Here is a 16662-nt window from a genome sequence, read left to right as displayed (position 1 = left end):
ATGCAAACTGTTCGCTTTGTAAAAAGCTCTTAACTTTTGATCACAGTGTCTATATATATATAGGGAAGCTAGAAAATCAGATTTGTTCATTTGTAATTATTTGTCGTTCTATCTATCTATCTATCTATCTATCTATCTATCTATCTATCTATCTATCTATCTATCTATCTATCTATCTATCTATCTATCTATCTATCTATCTATCTATGATAAGTTTGAATTCAGCTATAGAAACCATAAAATGCAACAGTTAACATTGTCACGGGAGCTGTCATATATCTCAAAGCTTAATCACACGTCATATTACACCACATCTTAACCAGTTTTTACATGTTTACAGTTTTTATGTTATTTTTAATAAAGCCAAAATTATTTAATTTATTTATACTACATTCCCTTTAGAGTTTGTCTTAAAGGGATACTCCACTTTAAAATGAAAATTCTGTCATCATATACTCACCCTCATGTTGTTTCAAACCTGTATGAATTTCTTTCTTCTGCTGAACAGAAAGGAAGATATTTAGAAGAATGTCAGTAACCAGACAGTTTCTGGTCCCATTGACTTCCATAGTATATATTTTTTTCCTACTATGGAAGTCAATGGTACCAGAAACTGTTACTGACATTCTTCTAAATATCTTCCTTTCTGTTCAGCAGAAGAAAGAAATTCATACAGGTTTGAAACAACATGAGGGTGAGTATATGATGACAGAATTTTCATTTTAAAGTGGAGTATCCCTTTAAATGTCTGGTTATTCCTGGTATTTTGGGACTAAGATATGTTTTGATAAGATATTTTAACCCTAACCCGAAGTGATTTCTTGAAAGTCTCAGATTATGAATATTTTTAAACCTTTGCAATTAAAATAAAGATATTTCTGTTATAGTTGCACACATTCTGAGAGAAGATACTAGATGGCAAAAAAACTGGCACACAGCTTGAAACCATAAAATGCATATTAAGCATAAAACAAAAAGGAACATGAGCTGCCATGTGTCTAAAAGAAAATCATGATTAATCACACTTGAAACAATTTAACATAATGCATTAATTATGAGTGTTAGGAAATAAAACATAGTTCTGGTATAGTTTTTGAAAAACGATAAGTCAAGGTCCTCAGGTATATCTGTACAAAATTTTCCTTACAAAGTTCGAGTTGAAAAAATACTTCAACCGTCAATTTCACCTACAGTCAAATATTGCACTGCAAACGTCATTAACAGCTTTTAACTTGTCAGTTGTCAATGTTGGCAAATGACCATGGTATAAGCGGGATAATCCACGGATAGCTGTCATTATTAGAATTTAGTTTCAATATTACTTTAGCTCTACGCTTAATCTGACTCCAATTTCAAATGATAATCAAATTTAGATTGTGTTTCTTATTAGAAAACAATCATAAATATAGATCTTTGATTATTCTGAGTATCCCAAACTTTCAATTACTCATTCATTAAAGGACCCGGTATCGCTTTGAGACGTCACGTTGCGAATGTGTGCTCACAATCACAAACTAGCCAATTCTGAAATAGTCAGAGGATGCAGTGCAAATTATTTTAAGCGGTCGATCTCTGCTTACTCATAACAAAATGTGTAATTTTTTTAATAGTCGCAAGATGCAACGTGCTAAGACAGTGATAGTCTGAAATCGGAAGGTCTCCTTAATGATGTGCTCCATGCTCCATTCATTAGTGCCTTCGGTTTGATCTATCCTGGACAGAGATTTGTGGAAACACCAGACTACACATTAATCTAATAGAAATAATGATTTCAGAATAATGCAGAATAATTCAAATATAACATTTTATTTGTCAGGTAAAAATGTATCATGCCAATTACACAAGTAAATGATTAAAAGCCAATTCAGAAATAATAAATACATGACATCAATTACTCAAAGATGACTCTAAGAGTAAGCAATGCATTCCTGACACACAGTGGTGTGTGAGTGTGTTCCAAGTGTAAGACTCTGGAAAACACTGACACAGCACTGCAAGGGGGTTTTCCTGGTTACAGGTTCCCAAAGACTGCTCTGCCACTTTCCCTTAAATACCCAGACCAGAACAAAAGGCTTGTAGGGTTGTACAAGGCTTCCGTATTTATACCCGTCTCGCGGGGCGGAGCGCGTGATGCAATTCACGTCGCCATTGCGCGCATTGGCTCGTTCAAGCATGCTCGAAGAAGATAGGCTCCCTAGCGTGATCCCAGTCAGTCAACGTCGACTACGTCCTCCGTTCCCTCCTTCAGGGGCATAAGCAACCAGGACGTTCTTGAAACATCAGTTTAATTCTCCATTCTCTAATATTTTGATAGAAATTTCACAAATATATTAAGTGTATTAAAAATAAATAATTGGTTAGTCAAATACTAAATTCTTTTAGTGAAAAAACAAAACTTAAATATAACTGTAAATTTTAGACAAAATTAACTTTTGGCTATTTTGGTATATTCAACTCAAACCATCAATAGCCTAAATAATATTCAGAGATTTTATTAATTTAATCAAGTTAATTATTACTGTGATATTTACTAAGCCAGATAAGAATGATTTTTTAGAGTGATATTGAGAAATGTTTTAAAATTACATTCATTTAGACAGTCGGTGCAGTCTTAAAATAAATAAAAAATCATTCACGCTTTACATACAAAAATAATTTTTCCTTTTAAAAAAGTCATTCAGACAGTCAATTAAATCTAACAATTTGAAAAATTTGTCATTTTACATTCTTTTATTTTACATCTTGTTTTTAAAGATTTGGGATGAGGATTTTTAAAAATGTTATTTCAGCATAAAACATTTTTAGTAAAGTGAAGTAAATTTGGTGTTGTTCACGTTTTCACATAAACACACTGACACAGGCACTGAGGGTTTGAATATTGAGTTTAATATTGAGGAATTAAACAGTTTTCAGTAGTTCCTCTATACAGTATGGCAGCTCATTTTGTGTCTGTTTTTATATCAGACAGACTATTTTCTGCATGCAGTTAGAAGTGTTCAGAAGGGGACCAGAGGGTCACTGAGGGCTTTAGGGTACCGGGCTTCGAGCACAGTCAGTTTCCTTTGAATATCTTGAAATATCATTGCATGAACGCACATATCTTTTCCAAAATACACCTGAGAGAGAGAGAGAGAGAGAGAGAGAGAGAGAGAGAAATCCACATGGATTTATAAGTGATCTCTTCCATGTAGAGACGGGTATAAAACTCTGTTCACATTGATAGCGGCCAAAACACATTCATTTTCCATGACAGCAAGCAAATTGCCTCAAATTCTGACAAACAGTGGCCGTAGCCGTCTAGATTTGAGTGTCCAGCAACACTGCAAAAAGTTGAGAAGAGTTTTCTCTTATAGGCAACAAATGCAGAGAAACTTTATACAGTGACTTGATGCATTTTAACTTATCAGAGAGGAAGAAAAAATTACTGGACACTTCACATCCGTTTAGGACACACTGCCAAAGTTGGCTTGTTAAAATTAGAAACATAGAAATTGTGCCTTGGAAGAGTTTCAGTTATGAAAACATCAAGCTCATAATCCATGTACAACAAAAAACACTCATTTACCTTGACCACATAGTTTGTTCCCTTCTCAACCTGAAGCCTAAAGCTTATTGGAATGTAAACAGGAAAATTGGTTCCAACCGCCTTCTCTATGTCTGGCTTCATCTGAATAAACAAACACACATTTTATATATTAATCTATATTATTATTATTAAAAAAAAGTTTATTAGTCTCTAGGCCTAGTTACGTCTATCAATCAGATATCAGAAAACTCATGTGATTTTTTGTGTGATTTTGAGTTAAAAGTAAAACAGTTCTTTTAAAAATGAAAAATTTCAAATAATTTCCCCCAACACATTTTACAGCACCAAAATAGATCATTTTACTAGGCAGTAAAATGTTATTTTATTACGTTTTTGCGCAAACAAAAACTTGATTTTAATATATGAGTGATTTTCTGTCTCCTACCTCAAGGCAGATCTTCTTCATATGATCAGTGACAGGCGCCTCTGTGGTCCATCCTCCAGTTTCTGATGTTGCTGTAGTCGTGCTGGTGATCAAAGCCTGGATGAAATAAACTGTATTATCATGCAGTCTGTCTCACAGATTGATTCTGTTCCACAATTTATGCTGCCAAAGGGACTGAATGAATAGGCAGAGTTTCACTTTGGGGTGTTGTGTAACTGTTCACACTGTTCCTGTGAAAAATGGAACGGAAAATATTAGTGCACACTCCTCAAATTGTAACTTGTTTAATGGATTATTTAAATGTAATATGTAATATTCAGTTTTGTAATATAATAAATTGTTAGGGTTAACCCTTTCTCTGCCAGAAACTGCCTGAATAAGCTTTTCCCCCCTCACTACCCTTGACGGAGGAGTGGTGAAGGGTTGTGAGGCTGTCCCTCCAATTGAGCGGTCTGGCGCGACACAGGTGCACCGGTGTCCGGCGGCTGCTGCTTTTTGGACTGGGCCCCTCTTCTCACCCCTAAAGCCTGTTCTCGCCCGTTCTGATGGGCAGAGCTTACAAGGCCTGTGGGAAAGCCGTCTCCTCTTGCGTGCCATGGCGCTGCTACAGGTCTATCAGGCCAGGGAACTCATGGACATGCACGAGGGTAGCCCAGACCGTGTGCTGATAGGTGAGCTCCGCACTGCATCCGACCTCACCCTCCGGGGCACGAGTGTTATGGCGTGCGTGATCGGTCTGGCAATGTCCACGATAGTGGTCCAGGAGCGCCATCGTTGGCTCAGCATGGTTGTTATGGCGGATGCGGATAAGATTCAGTTCCTGGTCTCCCCAATTTCCCAGGTTTGGCTGGTCGGCGATGCGGCAGAGAACTGGCCCACTGATGCCTCTACCCCGCCACCGGTGGCAGTTCCTCCACCTGCTCGTTGCCGAGGGTGTTTCCCTGCTGGGCCTCCGCAGCAGCCTACAGCCAGGCCTCAGCGTAGAGCCGGCGGCAGTAGGGACACCCAGCCTGCTCTAGGCGCTGCCAAGACAGGTGGCAAGCGACAGCTAAAGCATTCCTGAGCGGGCCGCTCAGGGATGGAGGTGGGTGCTGCTCAGGGATGGAGGAGGGTGCTTTTGGAGTTGGTCATCCACTCCCTCCCCCCGGATGAGGGCCGGGTGGAGTCTTTGTTTGTGTCTCTGTCTGTTCCACTGCTGGCTCCCACAAAAAAGGCGGAGCAAGCAGTACCCACAATTCAAAGAAAGAGCAAATTCTTCTGTTCCTGGGTTCCAAGAGGGCAAGTCTGGCGGTGTGTGACCCTGTAAAGCCTTGCACCCCTCAACCCCCTCTTGTTCGCCAGCACGGCAGCTGGGTGCGGTTCGAGGACCCGGTCATCCGCCTTCTCACGCATCCCTGGCCATCTCGTGGAGACAGGTAGTGTTGCACTGCACACTCAGACCCCACCTTTGGGCCTCTCAAGCTGGGTCCCTGTCCTCCACCTCGCTACCCCACCTCAGATATGTCTGTGGTTCCCTGGCCCCTGGCCCGGTTTCATGGAAGCCTAAAATGCTTCCAACCGGTCCAGCCTGGCCCCAAACGGTACCTTCATAATCTGCTTGCGATTCATTTTGCTCGGCTTCTGGCCAGGCTCAGTGATATTCATCATACCTAGGTGTTGAGCAGAGATGCTCCTAAAAATTAGTGAGATTCATCACACCTAGGTGTTGAGCAGTGCTCCTGTCCTGTGTGTGTACGTCATAGTCCTACTGGCGAAGGACGCGAACTAGCTGTTCCCTCCAGCCGATATGAAGTCTGGCTTCCATGAGCCCGTACTTCATTGTACCCTAAGTGTGGTGGGTTACGACCATCTTGGATCTGTGTCAACTGAAACGGGCCTTTTTTCAAAAGCCTCCGTTCACTTGCTAAACACAGAGATGCATTTTCAAAAATTACTACCGCAATAATTTTTATGCCGTAGAGACCATCACTTCTGTGAGAGCACCCTCTCAAAAAGAGGCTCTCTCCCCTTTAGAAGTGGAACCAATTCGTTGAATTGAGTCTTCTCTCCGTGAGGAGATCCCGAAGGTGTTCGATCACTTCAGTGCTTCCTTTCTGCTAACGGTTGGAGTGTAGGCTGTCTCCTCCACCTCAAATTGTTGTGGCTTCTGTATTGACCCACATCATGATGCAGTGGATACAGAGCAAGGAGACTGAATAACTGCCTTGCGTCCCCTTTTTACCCTCTTGGGACTTATCTCTGGTGCTACTGCACTGCAGCGACAAATTCTGTTTTTAAAGAAACAGTTATCCTGCTTGTTTGGTCTCTATCTAGAGGGTAGGAACCTTCCCGCATTTTCGGTCAACGAATCGTGCCTGGAGTTTGGGCCGGCTAACTCATGACACCTGAGACCCCGGCCTGGATATGTGCCCAAGATTCCTACCTCTCCTACGGGACCAGGTGGTGAGCCTGCAAGCGCTGCCCCGGAGGAGGCAGACCCAGCCCTGGCTTTTTCTCTGTCCGTCCGCTCCAGTGCGGTTATACATGATCAGAATGCAAAGCCTACACCTTAGACCAGCTCTGTCTGTTACGGAAACCAGCAGAAGGGAAGGCTGTTTCCAAGCAGAGGTTGGCCCACTACATGTGATTGCCTTCATCTTGGTGAGAAAGTTTCCCAAGATGCACGTGCCCACCTGGGCAGTGAACTCCTCCTAAGCGAGGGTATTGCTCCCTCCTAGGCGTTGACACAGAGTGCCTCGCTGAACAGATGTTAAATAGAGTTGGGGGCTGGGCGACACCAATACACGTTCGCAATACACAAACTAGCCTGTGTGTCGAACCGTTGTTTCCCGTGGGCTCCCTTCACATGAAGCCAGTTTCACTGTAAGCATGGTTCGAAGTGTCGGTTTGCTGCGCCATTCCCCTCCTATGGACTGGATACGTGTGCAATTCTTGCTCCAGTAGAGTTCCCTCTTTAAACGAACCCTGTGAGTTCCTCCATACCCTTCGGCAACGGATGTGGCGGAACGTCCGAAGCCAGGCCTATCCCTCATATGCACTGGTGGCACCTGTGTTAGGCTGGGTCCATATGTTGTGATCCCTACGGTGATCTCATATGTGTATTCTTCCACGGTACTGCTCCCTGCGGCAAGCCCGTGGCGAGCCCTCAGCAGAGTCCGCTCTGCCGTCACTGTCGGTTGATCCTCCCCGCTGTTATAGGCCGGAGTCATGACAGTCCATATGACATTCCATATGTTGTACTGCTGGTCATCCGCTCAGTCCATATGTGTATTCTCCACATGTCACCTCCCTTCGGGCAGGATGTGATTTCCACAGCGTCCCTTCCTTCCATTGATATGGTACGCTTTTCCAATGGTCCTGTGGAACAGCAGTTGACTTCCCTGGCCTAAGCCTTGCCCTTCTCTGCCTAAAAATTGCGGGGGGTCAGGAGGCTTTTGTCCAGGCACTGGAAGGTGGCAGCTCTAGTGGCGCTTTCCATAATAGATCCCATTCAGTCGACGTCGACTACGTCACTATGTCGAACGTGAACGACTGAAAGGGAACGTCTCAGTTGCCTGAAGACTATAGCTAGACCACTGCTGACTCCGAGTTACTCTCAGCTCCTCAGCGAAAAGCAACTAGTGTGTGTATCCACTTCCGTATTTATACCCGCGCCACGGGGGTGGAGTGTGTGATGCGAATCACGCACGGCAATTACATTGGCTCGTTCAATAATACTCGAAGATGACAGGCTCCCTAGCGTGATCCCATTCAGTCGACTACGGCCTCGTTTACACTGTCAGTGAAATGTGACCCAATTCCGATTTTTTGCTCATATGTGATACAGATCAGATGTGTTATATATATATATGGAAGGTATTTTGATCAGAACAATGTTTATTAAATATTATGGGTTAAAAGAAATATACTGAAAATCATATGCTTTAGAATCACAGAGCTGCTAACAAGCACAAAATCCAGTATCCAGAATTTTCTAAATAATCCAACGGATGTTTTAAAAGTTGTTCTGATGGGGCGTGTTTGAAGCAGCAAGAGGTGGAGAGGGAAGAAGGCCTGCTGAGAGGGAGCAAAATGCCAAAACCGACAAAAATAGAGGCGAAGCAACAGGCAGATTCGGCGGCGGAAGAGGACTATGTAAGCCTCAGTCGAGTCAGGGAACTCATGGAGCAGCAGAGGGTCATGTTCAGGGAATTAATTCAACAACAGCAGGAAAACTTCAAAGGATTCATAAAACTCATCATGGAATCAACAAACACTAGGGGTGGCACGGTACATGAAAAAACATCCGAACCGTTCGGTTCGCTTGTCTCGGTTCGGTGCGTGTGTGCGTCGCGCGGTTCGCACGGTTCGACGCATGCGCAATGTAGCCTTGTGCCCGTGCTACTGCTAATACAATGCTAAATCATAAATCAGACAAATGTAGAATAACATTACAATGTCCAGCAATCGATTTAAATAGTAGCCTACACTGGGTTTACTTAGACATTTAATGAGATCAACTCCACTAGGCTATATGTTGTTTTTTTCACGTGAATAAATAGGCTACATAGATCGACTGTTCCACGTACCGGTATGTACTTTAATGGTCCAGTGGCAGAACTTGCCAAGCGTGTCAAAGGTTCTGAGTTCTAATCTGCACTCGTATATATTTTTCTTTTTCATCAAAACCGATTATGTTTATCAGCGGTTGTATATCAAGCAGGGACAGATTTGTATGAATTTTGTTTTGTGATTTCATCGGAACGAATAGAGTAGCCTAGAGTCTCCTCAACGGACTGAAGCGCGCGTCTGAGTGAAGAATGTGCGGCCGCTGCGGTGTGTGCGCGAGCCACGAGAACACTGTATCAGCGCCACTGATCGCAACGGCAACGAGCACTTTGATCACTTGATTAAAAAAAACACATTTCAGCGCTAGATTGCTTCTTATTTAACAAACGAACGAAACGAATACTTTGCTAGTTAACTGGAAATGTTTTATTTATTTGTATTGGTACATCCGTGCTGGGACATAATATCAACCCTGGCAAAAAGTGGTGACAAATAACTGTCCGACACAGCCCACGGGAAATGAGAAGCTGCATTTTGCAAACACACCCCATTTATGAAATAAATTAATTAATAATTAGATAATTCAGCTATATATCATAATGCTGAAGTAAATTTTTGGAGTGTTAAAGATTAAAAGAAAAAACAACAACAAGAACCGTACAGAACCGAAAACCGTGACCCTAAAACCGTGATACGAACCGAACCGTGGGTTTTGTGAACCGTGCCACCCCTAACAAACACCCGCATGGATTCACAGTTAAAAGACATTCAAGAGCTAAAAACAAGCCTGCAGTTCACGCAAGGTGAGGTGGACACTATAAAAGAAGAGAAAAGGAAACTCACCGAGCGCACGGACACAATACAAAACGACTTCTATAAAGTATGTGACAATCTGCACATCATCACGGATAAACTGGAGTATCTGGAGGGACAGAGCCGCAGAAAAAACCTGGTCTTTGAGGGAGTGTTGGAGTCGCCTGGGGAGACCTGGGCTGACGCAGAGGAAAAAATCAAACAATTGCTGAGGGAGAAACTACAACTACAACACCCGGTGGAAATGGAGAGAGCCCACCGCGTAGGGAAACCTGGCGGGAGAGACTGGCCGAGACCTATCATCGCCAAACTACTGCGTTGGAAGGATCGAGAAGCAATCCTGCAGCGCGCTAAACAACTCAAAGGAACGAAAATCTACATAAACGAGGACTACACGGACTCCATTAAAAGGAAACGAAAAGAGCTGATGCCGGAGCTGAGAGCTGCCAGGGAACGGGGGGACATAGCCTTCTTGCGATATGATAAACTCATTGTACGTCCGCGAACCAGTACACCAAATCAAGTTTAAACACCGGGAAAACGTATGGATTTTGGTATGTAAAAATACATAATTTCACATGTCCTGTAATATACTGTATATACTCATACAATGACGTCCAATCATACTTCATATGCTATTGATGGCAGTGACCTAGGATTACAGCAAAGGATTTTGGACTGTGAGCTCTTAGAGCTGAAAACTTCAGAGTACACCGAACATAATACACTGGACTTGGAAGATCAGTTAGACCCAGATAACCTCCTCTTAACATCTAACGCAATTAATTGCAAATACTACACTGAGAATGAATTTAACATCTCTGTTAAAACAGAAGGGAAATTCTCAATTATCCATTTCAATAGTAGAAGCATGTACGCGAATTTTGACGCAATCAAAGAATACTTAAAACAGTTTGAGCGACCATTTAGTATCATTGCATTATCAGAAACATGGTTTAATGAGGATAGAGGCATTGTTTTTGAGTTTAACAATTATACATTAAACTATGTAAACAGAACTAATAAAGGGGGAGGAGGAGTTGCTATATATGTCCTCAAGAAATTTAAATTCAAAATATTGGAAAACATGACAGCATCAATAAACAATTTGCTTGAATGCTTATCAATAGAAATTATTAATGAAAAAAAGAAAAACATAATAGTTAGTTGTTTATACAGGTCACCAGGCTCATGCGTGGAAATATTTACAAATTGGACGGAAAAAACATTCTCAGAATTGAGTAATAAGGTATTATTTATCTGTGGGGATTATAACATCGATTTGATAAATCCAAATAAACATAAGACAACTGATGAGTATATTAATAGGATGTACAGTATGAGTTTATACCCGACTATCACAAGACCTAGTAGAATAACAACGCACAGTGCTACCCTCATTGACAACATTTTCACTAATAATATGCAGTTCACAAATACCAGCGGTCTAATGGTTTGTGATATAACGGATCATCTGCCCGTATTCACGGTGTATGATGATAATGAGTTAGATCAAAAATCACCTCAAAAATATTTTTATAAACGAGCAAGAACTGAGGACTCAATTTACTCACTCTATAGGGACTTAACAAAACAAGATTGGAACGAGGTATATAACAAGAATGATGTAGATAGTGCTTACGATACTTTCATGGAAATTTTCAGTGTAGTATACAATAAAAACTGTCCAATTCAGCAATACAGTAAAAACAGAAAAACGACAAAATGTCCGTGGCTAACCAAGGGTTTACAAAATGCTTGTAAGAAGAAAAACACTCTATATAGACAATTCATTAGACTAAGAACCGAGGATTCTGAAAGTAGATATAAAACATATAAAAATAAACTGACCAATATATTAAGGAAGGCTAAGAAACTATATTATGCCGATCTGTTGTATAAAAGCAAGAACAACATGAAAGGGGTATGGGGAATACTAAACACTATAATCAAGGGTAATGCAACAAATAATTCATATCCAAACTATTTCACTGATGGGATCAATGACAATCATAATATGAATGATATTGTGGAAAATTTTAATAGTTTTTTTGTAAACGTTGGACCGGATCTGGCAGCAGAGATTCCGGAGTGTAGTAACAACGAAATGGAGTCATTGATAGACATTAATTCAAAAACGATGTTTTTGTCTGGAGTAACTGAAACAGAAATAATAGATGTCGTTAACGGGTGTAAGAACAAATCGTCTACAGACTGTTTTGATATAGATATGACACTAGTTAAACAAATTATATATAGTATTGTGAAACCATTAACCTACATATGCAATTTATCGTTTCAAATAGGGACATTTCCAAATAAAATGAAAATTGCAAAAGTTATACCTATACATAAAAATGGGAACAAACACATCTTCACCAACTATAGACCTATCTCTCTGCTCCCCCAGTTTTCCAAAATCTTAGAGAAACTTTATAACAGTAGAATGGATAATTTCATAGATAAGCATAAACTAATTAATGAAGGTCAGTACGGGTTTCGAGCAACAAGGTCAACTACAATGGCCATCATTGATGCAATAGAAGAGATTACTAATAGCTTAGAGGGAAAGAAACATGCAGCTGGAATATTTATTGACTTGAAAAAAGCATTTGATACACTTAATCATTCTATATTATTAAAAAAATTAGACAGATATGGCATAAGGGGAGTGGCTTTGAGCTGGATTCAAAGCTATTTAACTGGGAGACAACAGTATGTGAAGATGGGGGAGTTTACATCAGGTTATTTGGACATTGGTTGTGGGGTCCCACAGGGATCTGTCTTAGGCCCAAAGTTGTTGAATTTATATATTAATGACATTTTTAATGTGTCTAAATTATTAAAATTAGTGATTTTCGCAGATGACACAAACGTCTTTTATTCCAATGACAATTATAGTACTTTAGTAACTAACATAAACTGTGAACTAAGGAAATTAAAAACATGGATGGACATTAATAAATTGTCCCTCAACCTAAATAAAACAAAAGTAATGTTTTTCGGTAATAATAAGAGAAAACCAGACTCAGTAAATATAGATGGTGTGGTTTTAGATACAGTATTAGAAATTACATTTTTAGGAGTCACCATTGACAGTAAATTAAGCTGGAAACCACACATAAGACACATACATGGTAAAGTTTCCAAAAGTATCTCAATCAATAATAAAGCAAAGTTTTTCTTAAATTATAATGCATTATTTTTGTTATATAGTTCATTAGTTTTGCCATATCTAAACTACTGTGTAGAGGTTTGGGGCAATAACTATAAAAGCTCATTACACCCCCTTGTTATACTCCAAAAACGGGCTGTAAGAATTATACATAAAGTAGGATATTGTGATCACACTAATATATTATTTCTGCAGTCTAAACTATTAAAAATGCATGACTTAGTTGATTTCTCTACTGCCCAACTTCTGTTTAAAGCAAACAAAAATGTGTTACCTGCAAGGATACAAATGCTTTTTGCACGCACAGAAGGGGGATATAACCTGAGGTGGTGTGATAACTTTAAGGTTCAAGCAGTGTCTTCCACTAGGAAAAGTATGTGTGTGCCTGTATGTGGAGTTAAACTCTGGAACAAATTGGGGGCAGAATATAAACAATGTCCAAATATTCATCATTTCAAATCAAGATATAAAAAAATGGTATGGTCAAAGTACCAGAAGGAGGAAATGGGTACTTGATTGCTAATGGGTGTTACAAAGTGCTGTGTACTTTAAAGGTCAGATCTAATTAATAATGAAGTATATTGTGGTTGTTACTATTATACTATTGCAGTTGTTACTGCCACTGTTATTGCTATTGCTGTTGTGTTGTTATCATCACTATTTTAACTTTAAACTTCAAATGTAAAAGTCTAGGATTAATACCTAACAATCTGTGGATTATTCTTAGAATCAAACTCAATCGATTCAGACAGAGGTATTGCTATTGATGCTGATGGTAATATAAAGGAATTTAATTCTTAGAAGTAAAACATGCACATATCTATGTACTCCGCATTCAACATAACTAGTAGTATAGGGCAGACATGTGGGGGCCGGCAGCTCGAGGAAACCCTCTTCTGGCAGCAGACTCCTAAAATTTGTCTCTTTTAATGCATAGTATAGGACACTTAACAAATGATGGTCTGGTTGCTCGGGGGCTGCTCCCCTCTGGCAGCAGGTCCAGTCACAGAAAAGAAGGAAAAGCCACAAATCCCTTTTAACACATATCATTAAGACTATTCTTGTTATCATGAGCATCAATCGGTCTGAGATTACTGTACCTTTTATGAATAAAAGTAGAGTATTTTATGTATCATTTAAACACTTTGATACAGAGTAATGCTATATGGGTTGTAATGGTGATGATGAATAACGGTGATGCCAACATGGTAATGAATTCTGTATGGGAGACAGAATAATACACTGGTTGTAGTGTGTGAGATACTGTAAATATTGACCTGGTATAATGCAGGGTCGCATTTGTTAATATGTAACCAACTCGGTTGATAGCTGTTTTGTAAAATGGTAAGAAATATGCAGTGTTGTTGTCAATTGTTATTTGGGTTTATGAACAGGGGTGGGAGTTAATAAGCTTGTCTTCTTCCCACTCCTTTTCGAGCTGTAATGTAAATTATTTTGTCTTTTTTTTTCTCTCTTTTATTATGTATATATATATTTCTGTTTTTCTTTTCTTTAGCTCGAAATAAAATATTCAAATCAAAAATATGACAGTGTAAACAGGAAAAAAAAGCATGCATTCGGATATTTCGAGATCGGTTTCAGGCCTCATTCATATGTGGAAATAAATCAGATATAAATTGGATACGTGCCAATGCGACTGTAATGTAAACAGGCAGATCAGATTTTCTGAGGCATTAGGCAACGTCTTTGCAGTTTAATTACGAGAGAAACCCCGACACACTTCAGCGAAGGGACCATCCGAAACTTTGTGTTGTCGTAGGAGAGGAATGTGGACAAACATTGACACAACATATCAAAGGTTGAGGGCTTGCTCATCCTAAAATTTCAGACCCACTGCTTCTCGTTAAAGCCTGCCACAATACGCTCCCACCAGTCCTGAGATATGCACAGGCTGCAATGATTACTGCTGATTAAATTAAAAGGACACTTCACCTAACCTTATTTTATTTCATTTTTATTTGATAGACTCGATTTAGTCTTTAATGCAAAATAATAATAATAAATAAATAAAATATTTTATTTTGAAATTTGGTATTTCATTATTTTGATTAGGGTTACACGTACTGACCCTGTTAAGCTGAATAGTTGAACTAAATGACATTTGAATAGCACTATAACATCATAAATAATTTATTTATGGTCATAATTTAGCAAATTGTTTAGAATAGCACAGCAACACAATCATAAGACATTCATTTCAGCTGCTCATGACAGCTGAAAAAGAAAGGCAGGCCAAAAAGGCAAGAATGCTGAAAGTAAGGGTGCGATTGATCTGACACTGATCGTTATCAGCCGATAGGAGTTAAAGCAAAAAAAAAAAAAAATCTTTTGACTGAAAAATTTTCCTCGACCAAACCCCATTCCACAGCCTGTCACACACCCATTTTAAGAGCAGTTTTTTTCTTCTTCTTGTAATTAGGAGTATAGTGAGTACATGCTTTACCTTCACAAATTAAATACTCAAAAAACATTTGCATTTAAGAAAGCACTTTTCGTCCTCCTCCGCCTCATAATCATGGTGATGTTTGGCGAACTTTGCATATATTGCAGAGCTAGCATCAATCATATTTTGCATTTGTCCATCTGTGCAAGATAATTTAACCCTTTAAACATGCGTGATGTTTCAGATAGTATGGCAAGTGTAAACACATGAATCGGATATGGGTCAGAATTGAAAGAACGTGTAAACGGACGGTCAAAAAAATCGGATATAGGCAACAAATCAGAATTGGGCATCAAGACCTGCAGTGTAAACGAGGCCTACGTCTCCGTTCCCTCCTTCAGGGAACGAAGGTTGCATACACAACCGAGACGTTCTCTGTCATCATTCACTCACCCGTTCAAAACCAGTACGACTTCTTTTCTTCTGTGGAACAGGGAACCAGTTGAACCAATATTGGTGCCCCTTGACTCATATTGTACAGTACAAAAAACGCCTCGGTTACGTATGTAACCCTCGTTTCCTAAGTGGGAATGGAGACGTTACGTCAGTGACAACGAAATGGGGGTTTCGCATAGAAAGCCCATCCTCTTCGAGATATAGAAAACAAGCCAATGGCATTGGAAATGCCTTGGGTCTGCGGGATTTGCATGCGTAACTCTGCCCTACCTCGTGGGTATATAAGGAAGTACGCCGGCATAGCACAGTTATGTTTGCACGCTGAGGAGCCGAGACTGAACTCAGGCGTTACCAGCGGTACAGCGGAAGTGGCAGGGAGACGTAACGTCTCCGTTCCCACTCAGGGAACGAGGGTTACATACGTAACCGAGACGTTCCCTTTCGTGGTCACTGCGAGTTACGTCAGTGACGACGAAATGGGGGTTCCCAGTCTAATCACGCCACCTCTCGTCTGTCTTCCAGTGCCCTGCGTAAGTCTGAGATCCCTGTCGTGAGACTGGCACGGACGAAGGGCTCCTACTTAACACAGGAATACCAAGGTACACTGGGAAGCATATCTCAGCGGAACTATGCAATCAGTGCCAACCCGAAGGGGGTGGACTTACAGAATACACATATGACCCAGAGGGGCTGTATATGGAGAATCTCTGGGATATCCAGCCACAAGTGGAATATTTCAACCCCAGGGGTGGCAAGGTGGCTTGCCAAGGGAAAGACACATGCTCAGAGAGGCTTCCAGTGGAAATACACATGTGGGGGTCGCCCAGAGGGGGAACCATGCACATGGAGGCACCTAGCCAAGCGTGAAAGCTGCCGGTGGCAGAACTCTGGCGTTGACGTCAACAGTGCTGGAGGAGACTCAGGGCTTATTAGGCTCACCTGAGGAATATATTGCATGTATCCCGTCCGTGGAGAGGAATGGCGAGCAAGCAAAGACACCTGAGCAGAATCTAGAGCAAAAAATCAATCAGTTTAATTTTAATCATGGTTTAGTCTCATGGATCATGAATTTTTTAATAGACAGGCAACAGAGGGTTAGGATTAATGGGGTTTTATCGGACATAGTAAATATTTCTACAGGTACACCACAAGGATGTGTGCTCTCTCCTATTTTGTATATATATATATATATTATATAAAATGATTGTCAGAGTTTACAAGTTAACAAATAATTTCCCCAACACATTTTACAGCATCAAAATAAATCATTTTACAATGCTGTGTTTTAACAAAAA

At 40.3% G+C, this 16662-nt stretch overlaps 1 protein-coding gene across 3 annotated transcripts in view; it reads right to left on the bottom strand.

Annotated features, from left to right (window-relative positions):
* The window catches only part of LOC309499746 (cystatin-A-like), a 196200-nt gene that overhangs the window by 92705 nt on the left and 86833 nt on the right, over positions 1-16662 (bottom strand). The window contains exons 2-4 of one of the 3 annotated variants that reach the window (XM_082171192.1): positions 3972-4067; positions 3566-3667; positions 2865-3116 (exon numbers count right to left, since the gene is read on the bottom strand). The exons of 1 other annotated variant lie outside the window; for it this stretch is intronic. In XM_082171192.1, coding sequence (XP_082027318.1) covers positions 2997-3116; positions 3566-3667; positions 3972-4067 — 318 coding nt within the window. In that variant the 3' untranslated portion in view covers positions 2865-2996. Of the gene's footprint in view, positions 1-2864; positions 3117-3565; positions 3668-3971; positions 4068-16662 lie in introns of those variants that run through there. One more of the 3 variants, XM_082171191.1, reaches the window with a different exon arrangement.

This window comes from Leuciscus leuciscus, assembly GCF_965113295.1.
Source record: "Leuciscus leuciscus genome assembly, chromosome: 5".
NCBI classification, from domain to species: Eukaryota; Metazoa; Chordata; class Actinopteri; order Cypriniformes; family Leuciscidae; genus Leuciscus; species Leuciscus leuciscus.
Note: the sequence above shows the minus strand (reverse complement) of the source record. Positions and strands in the feature narration are given on the sequence as shown.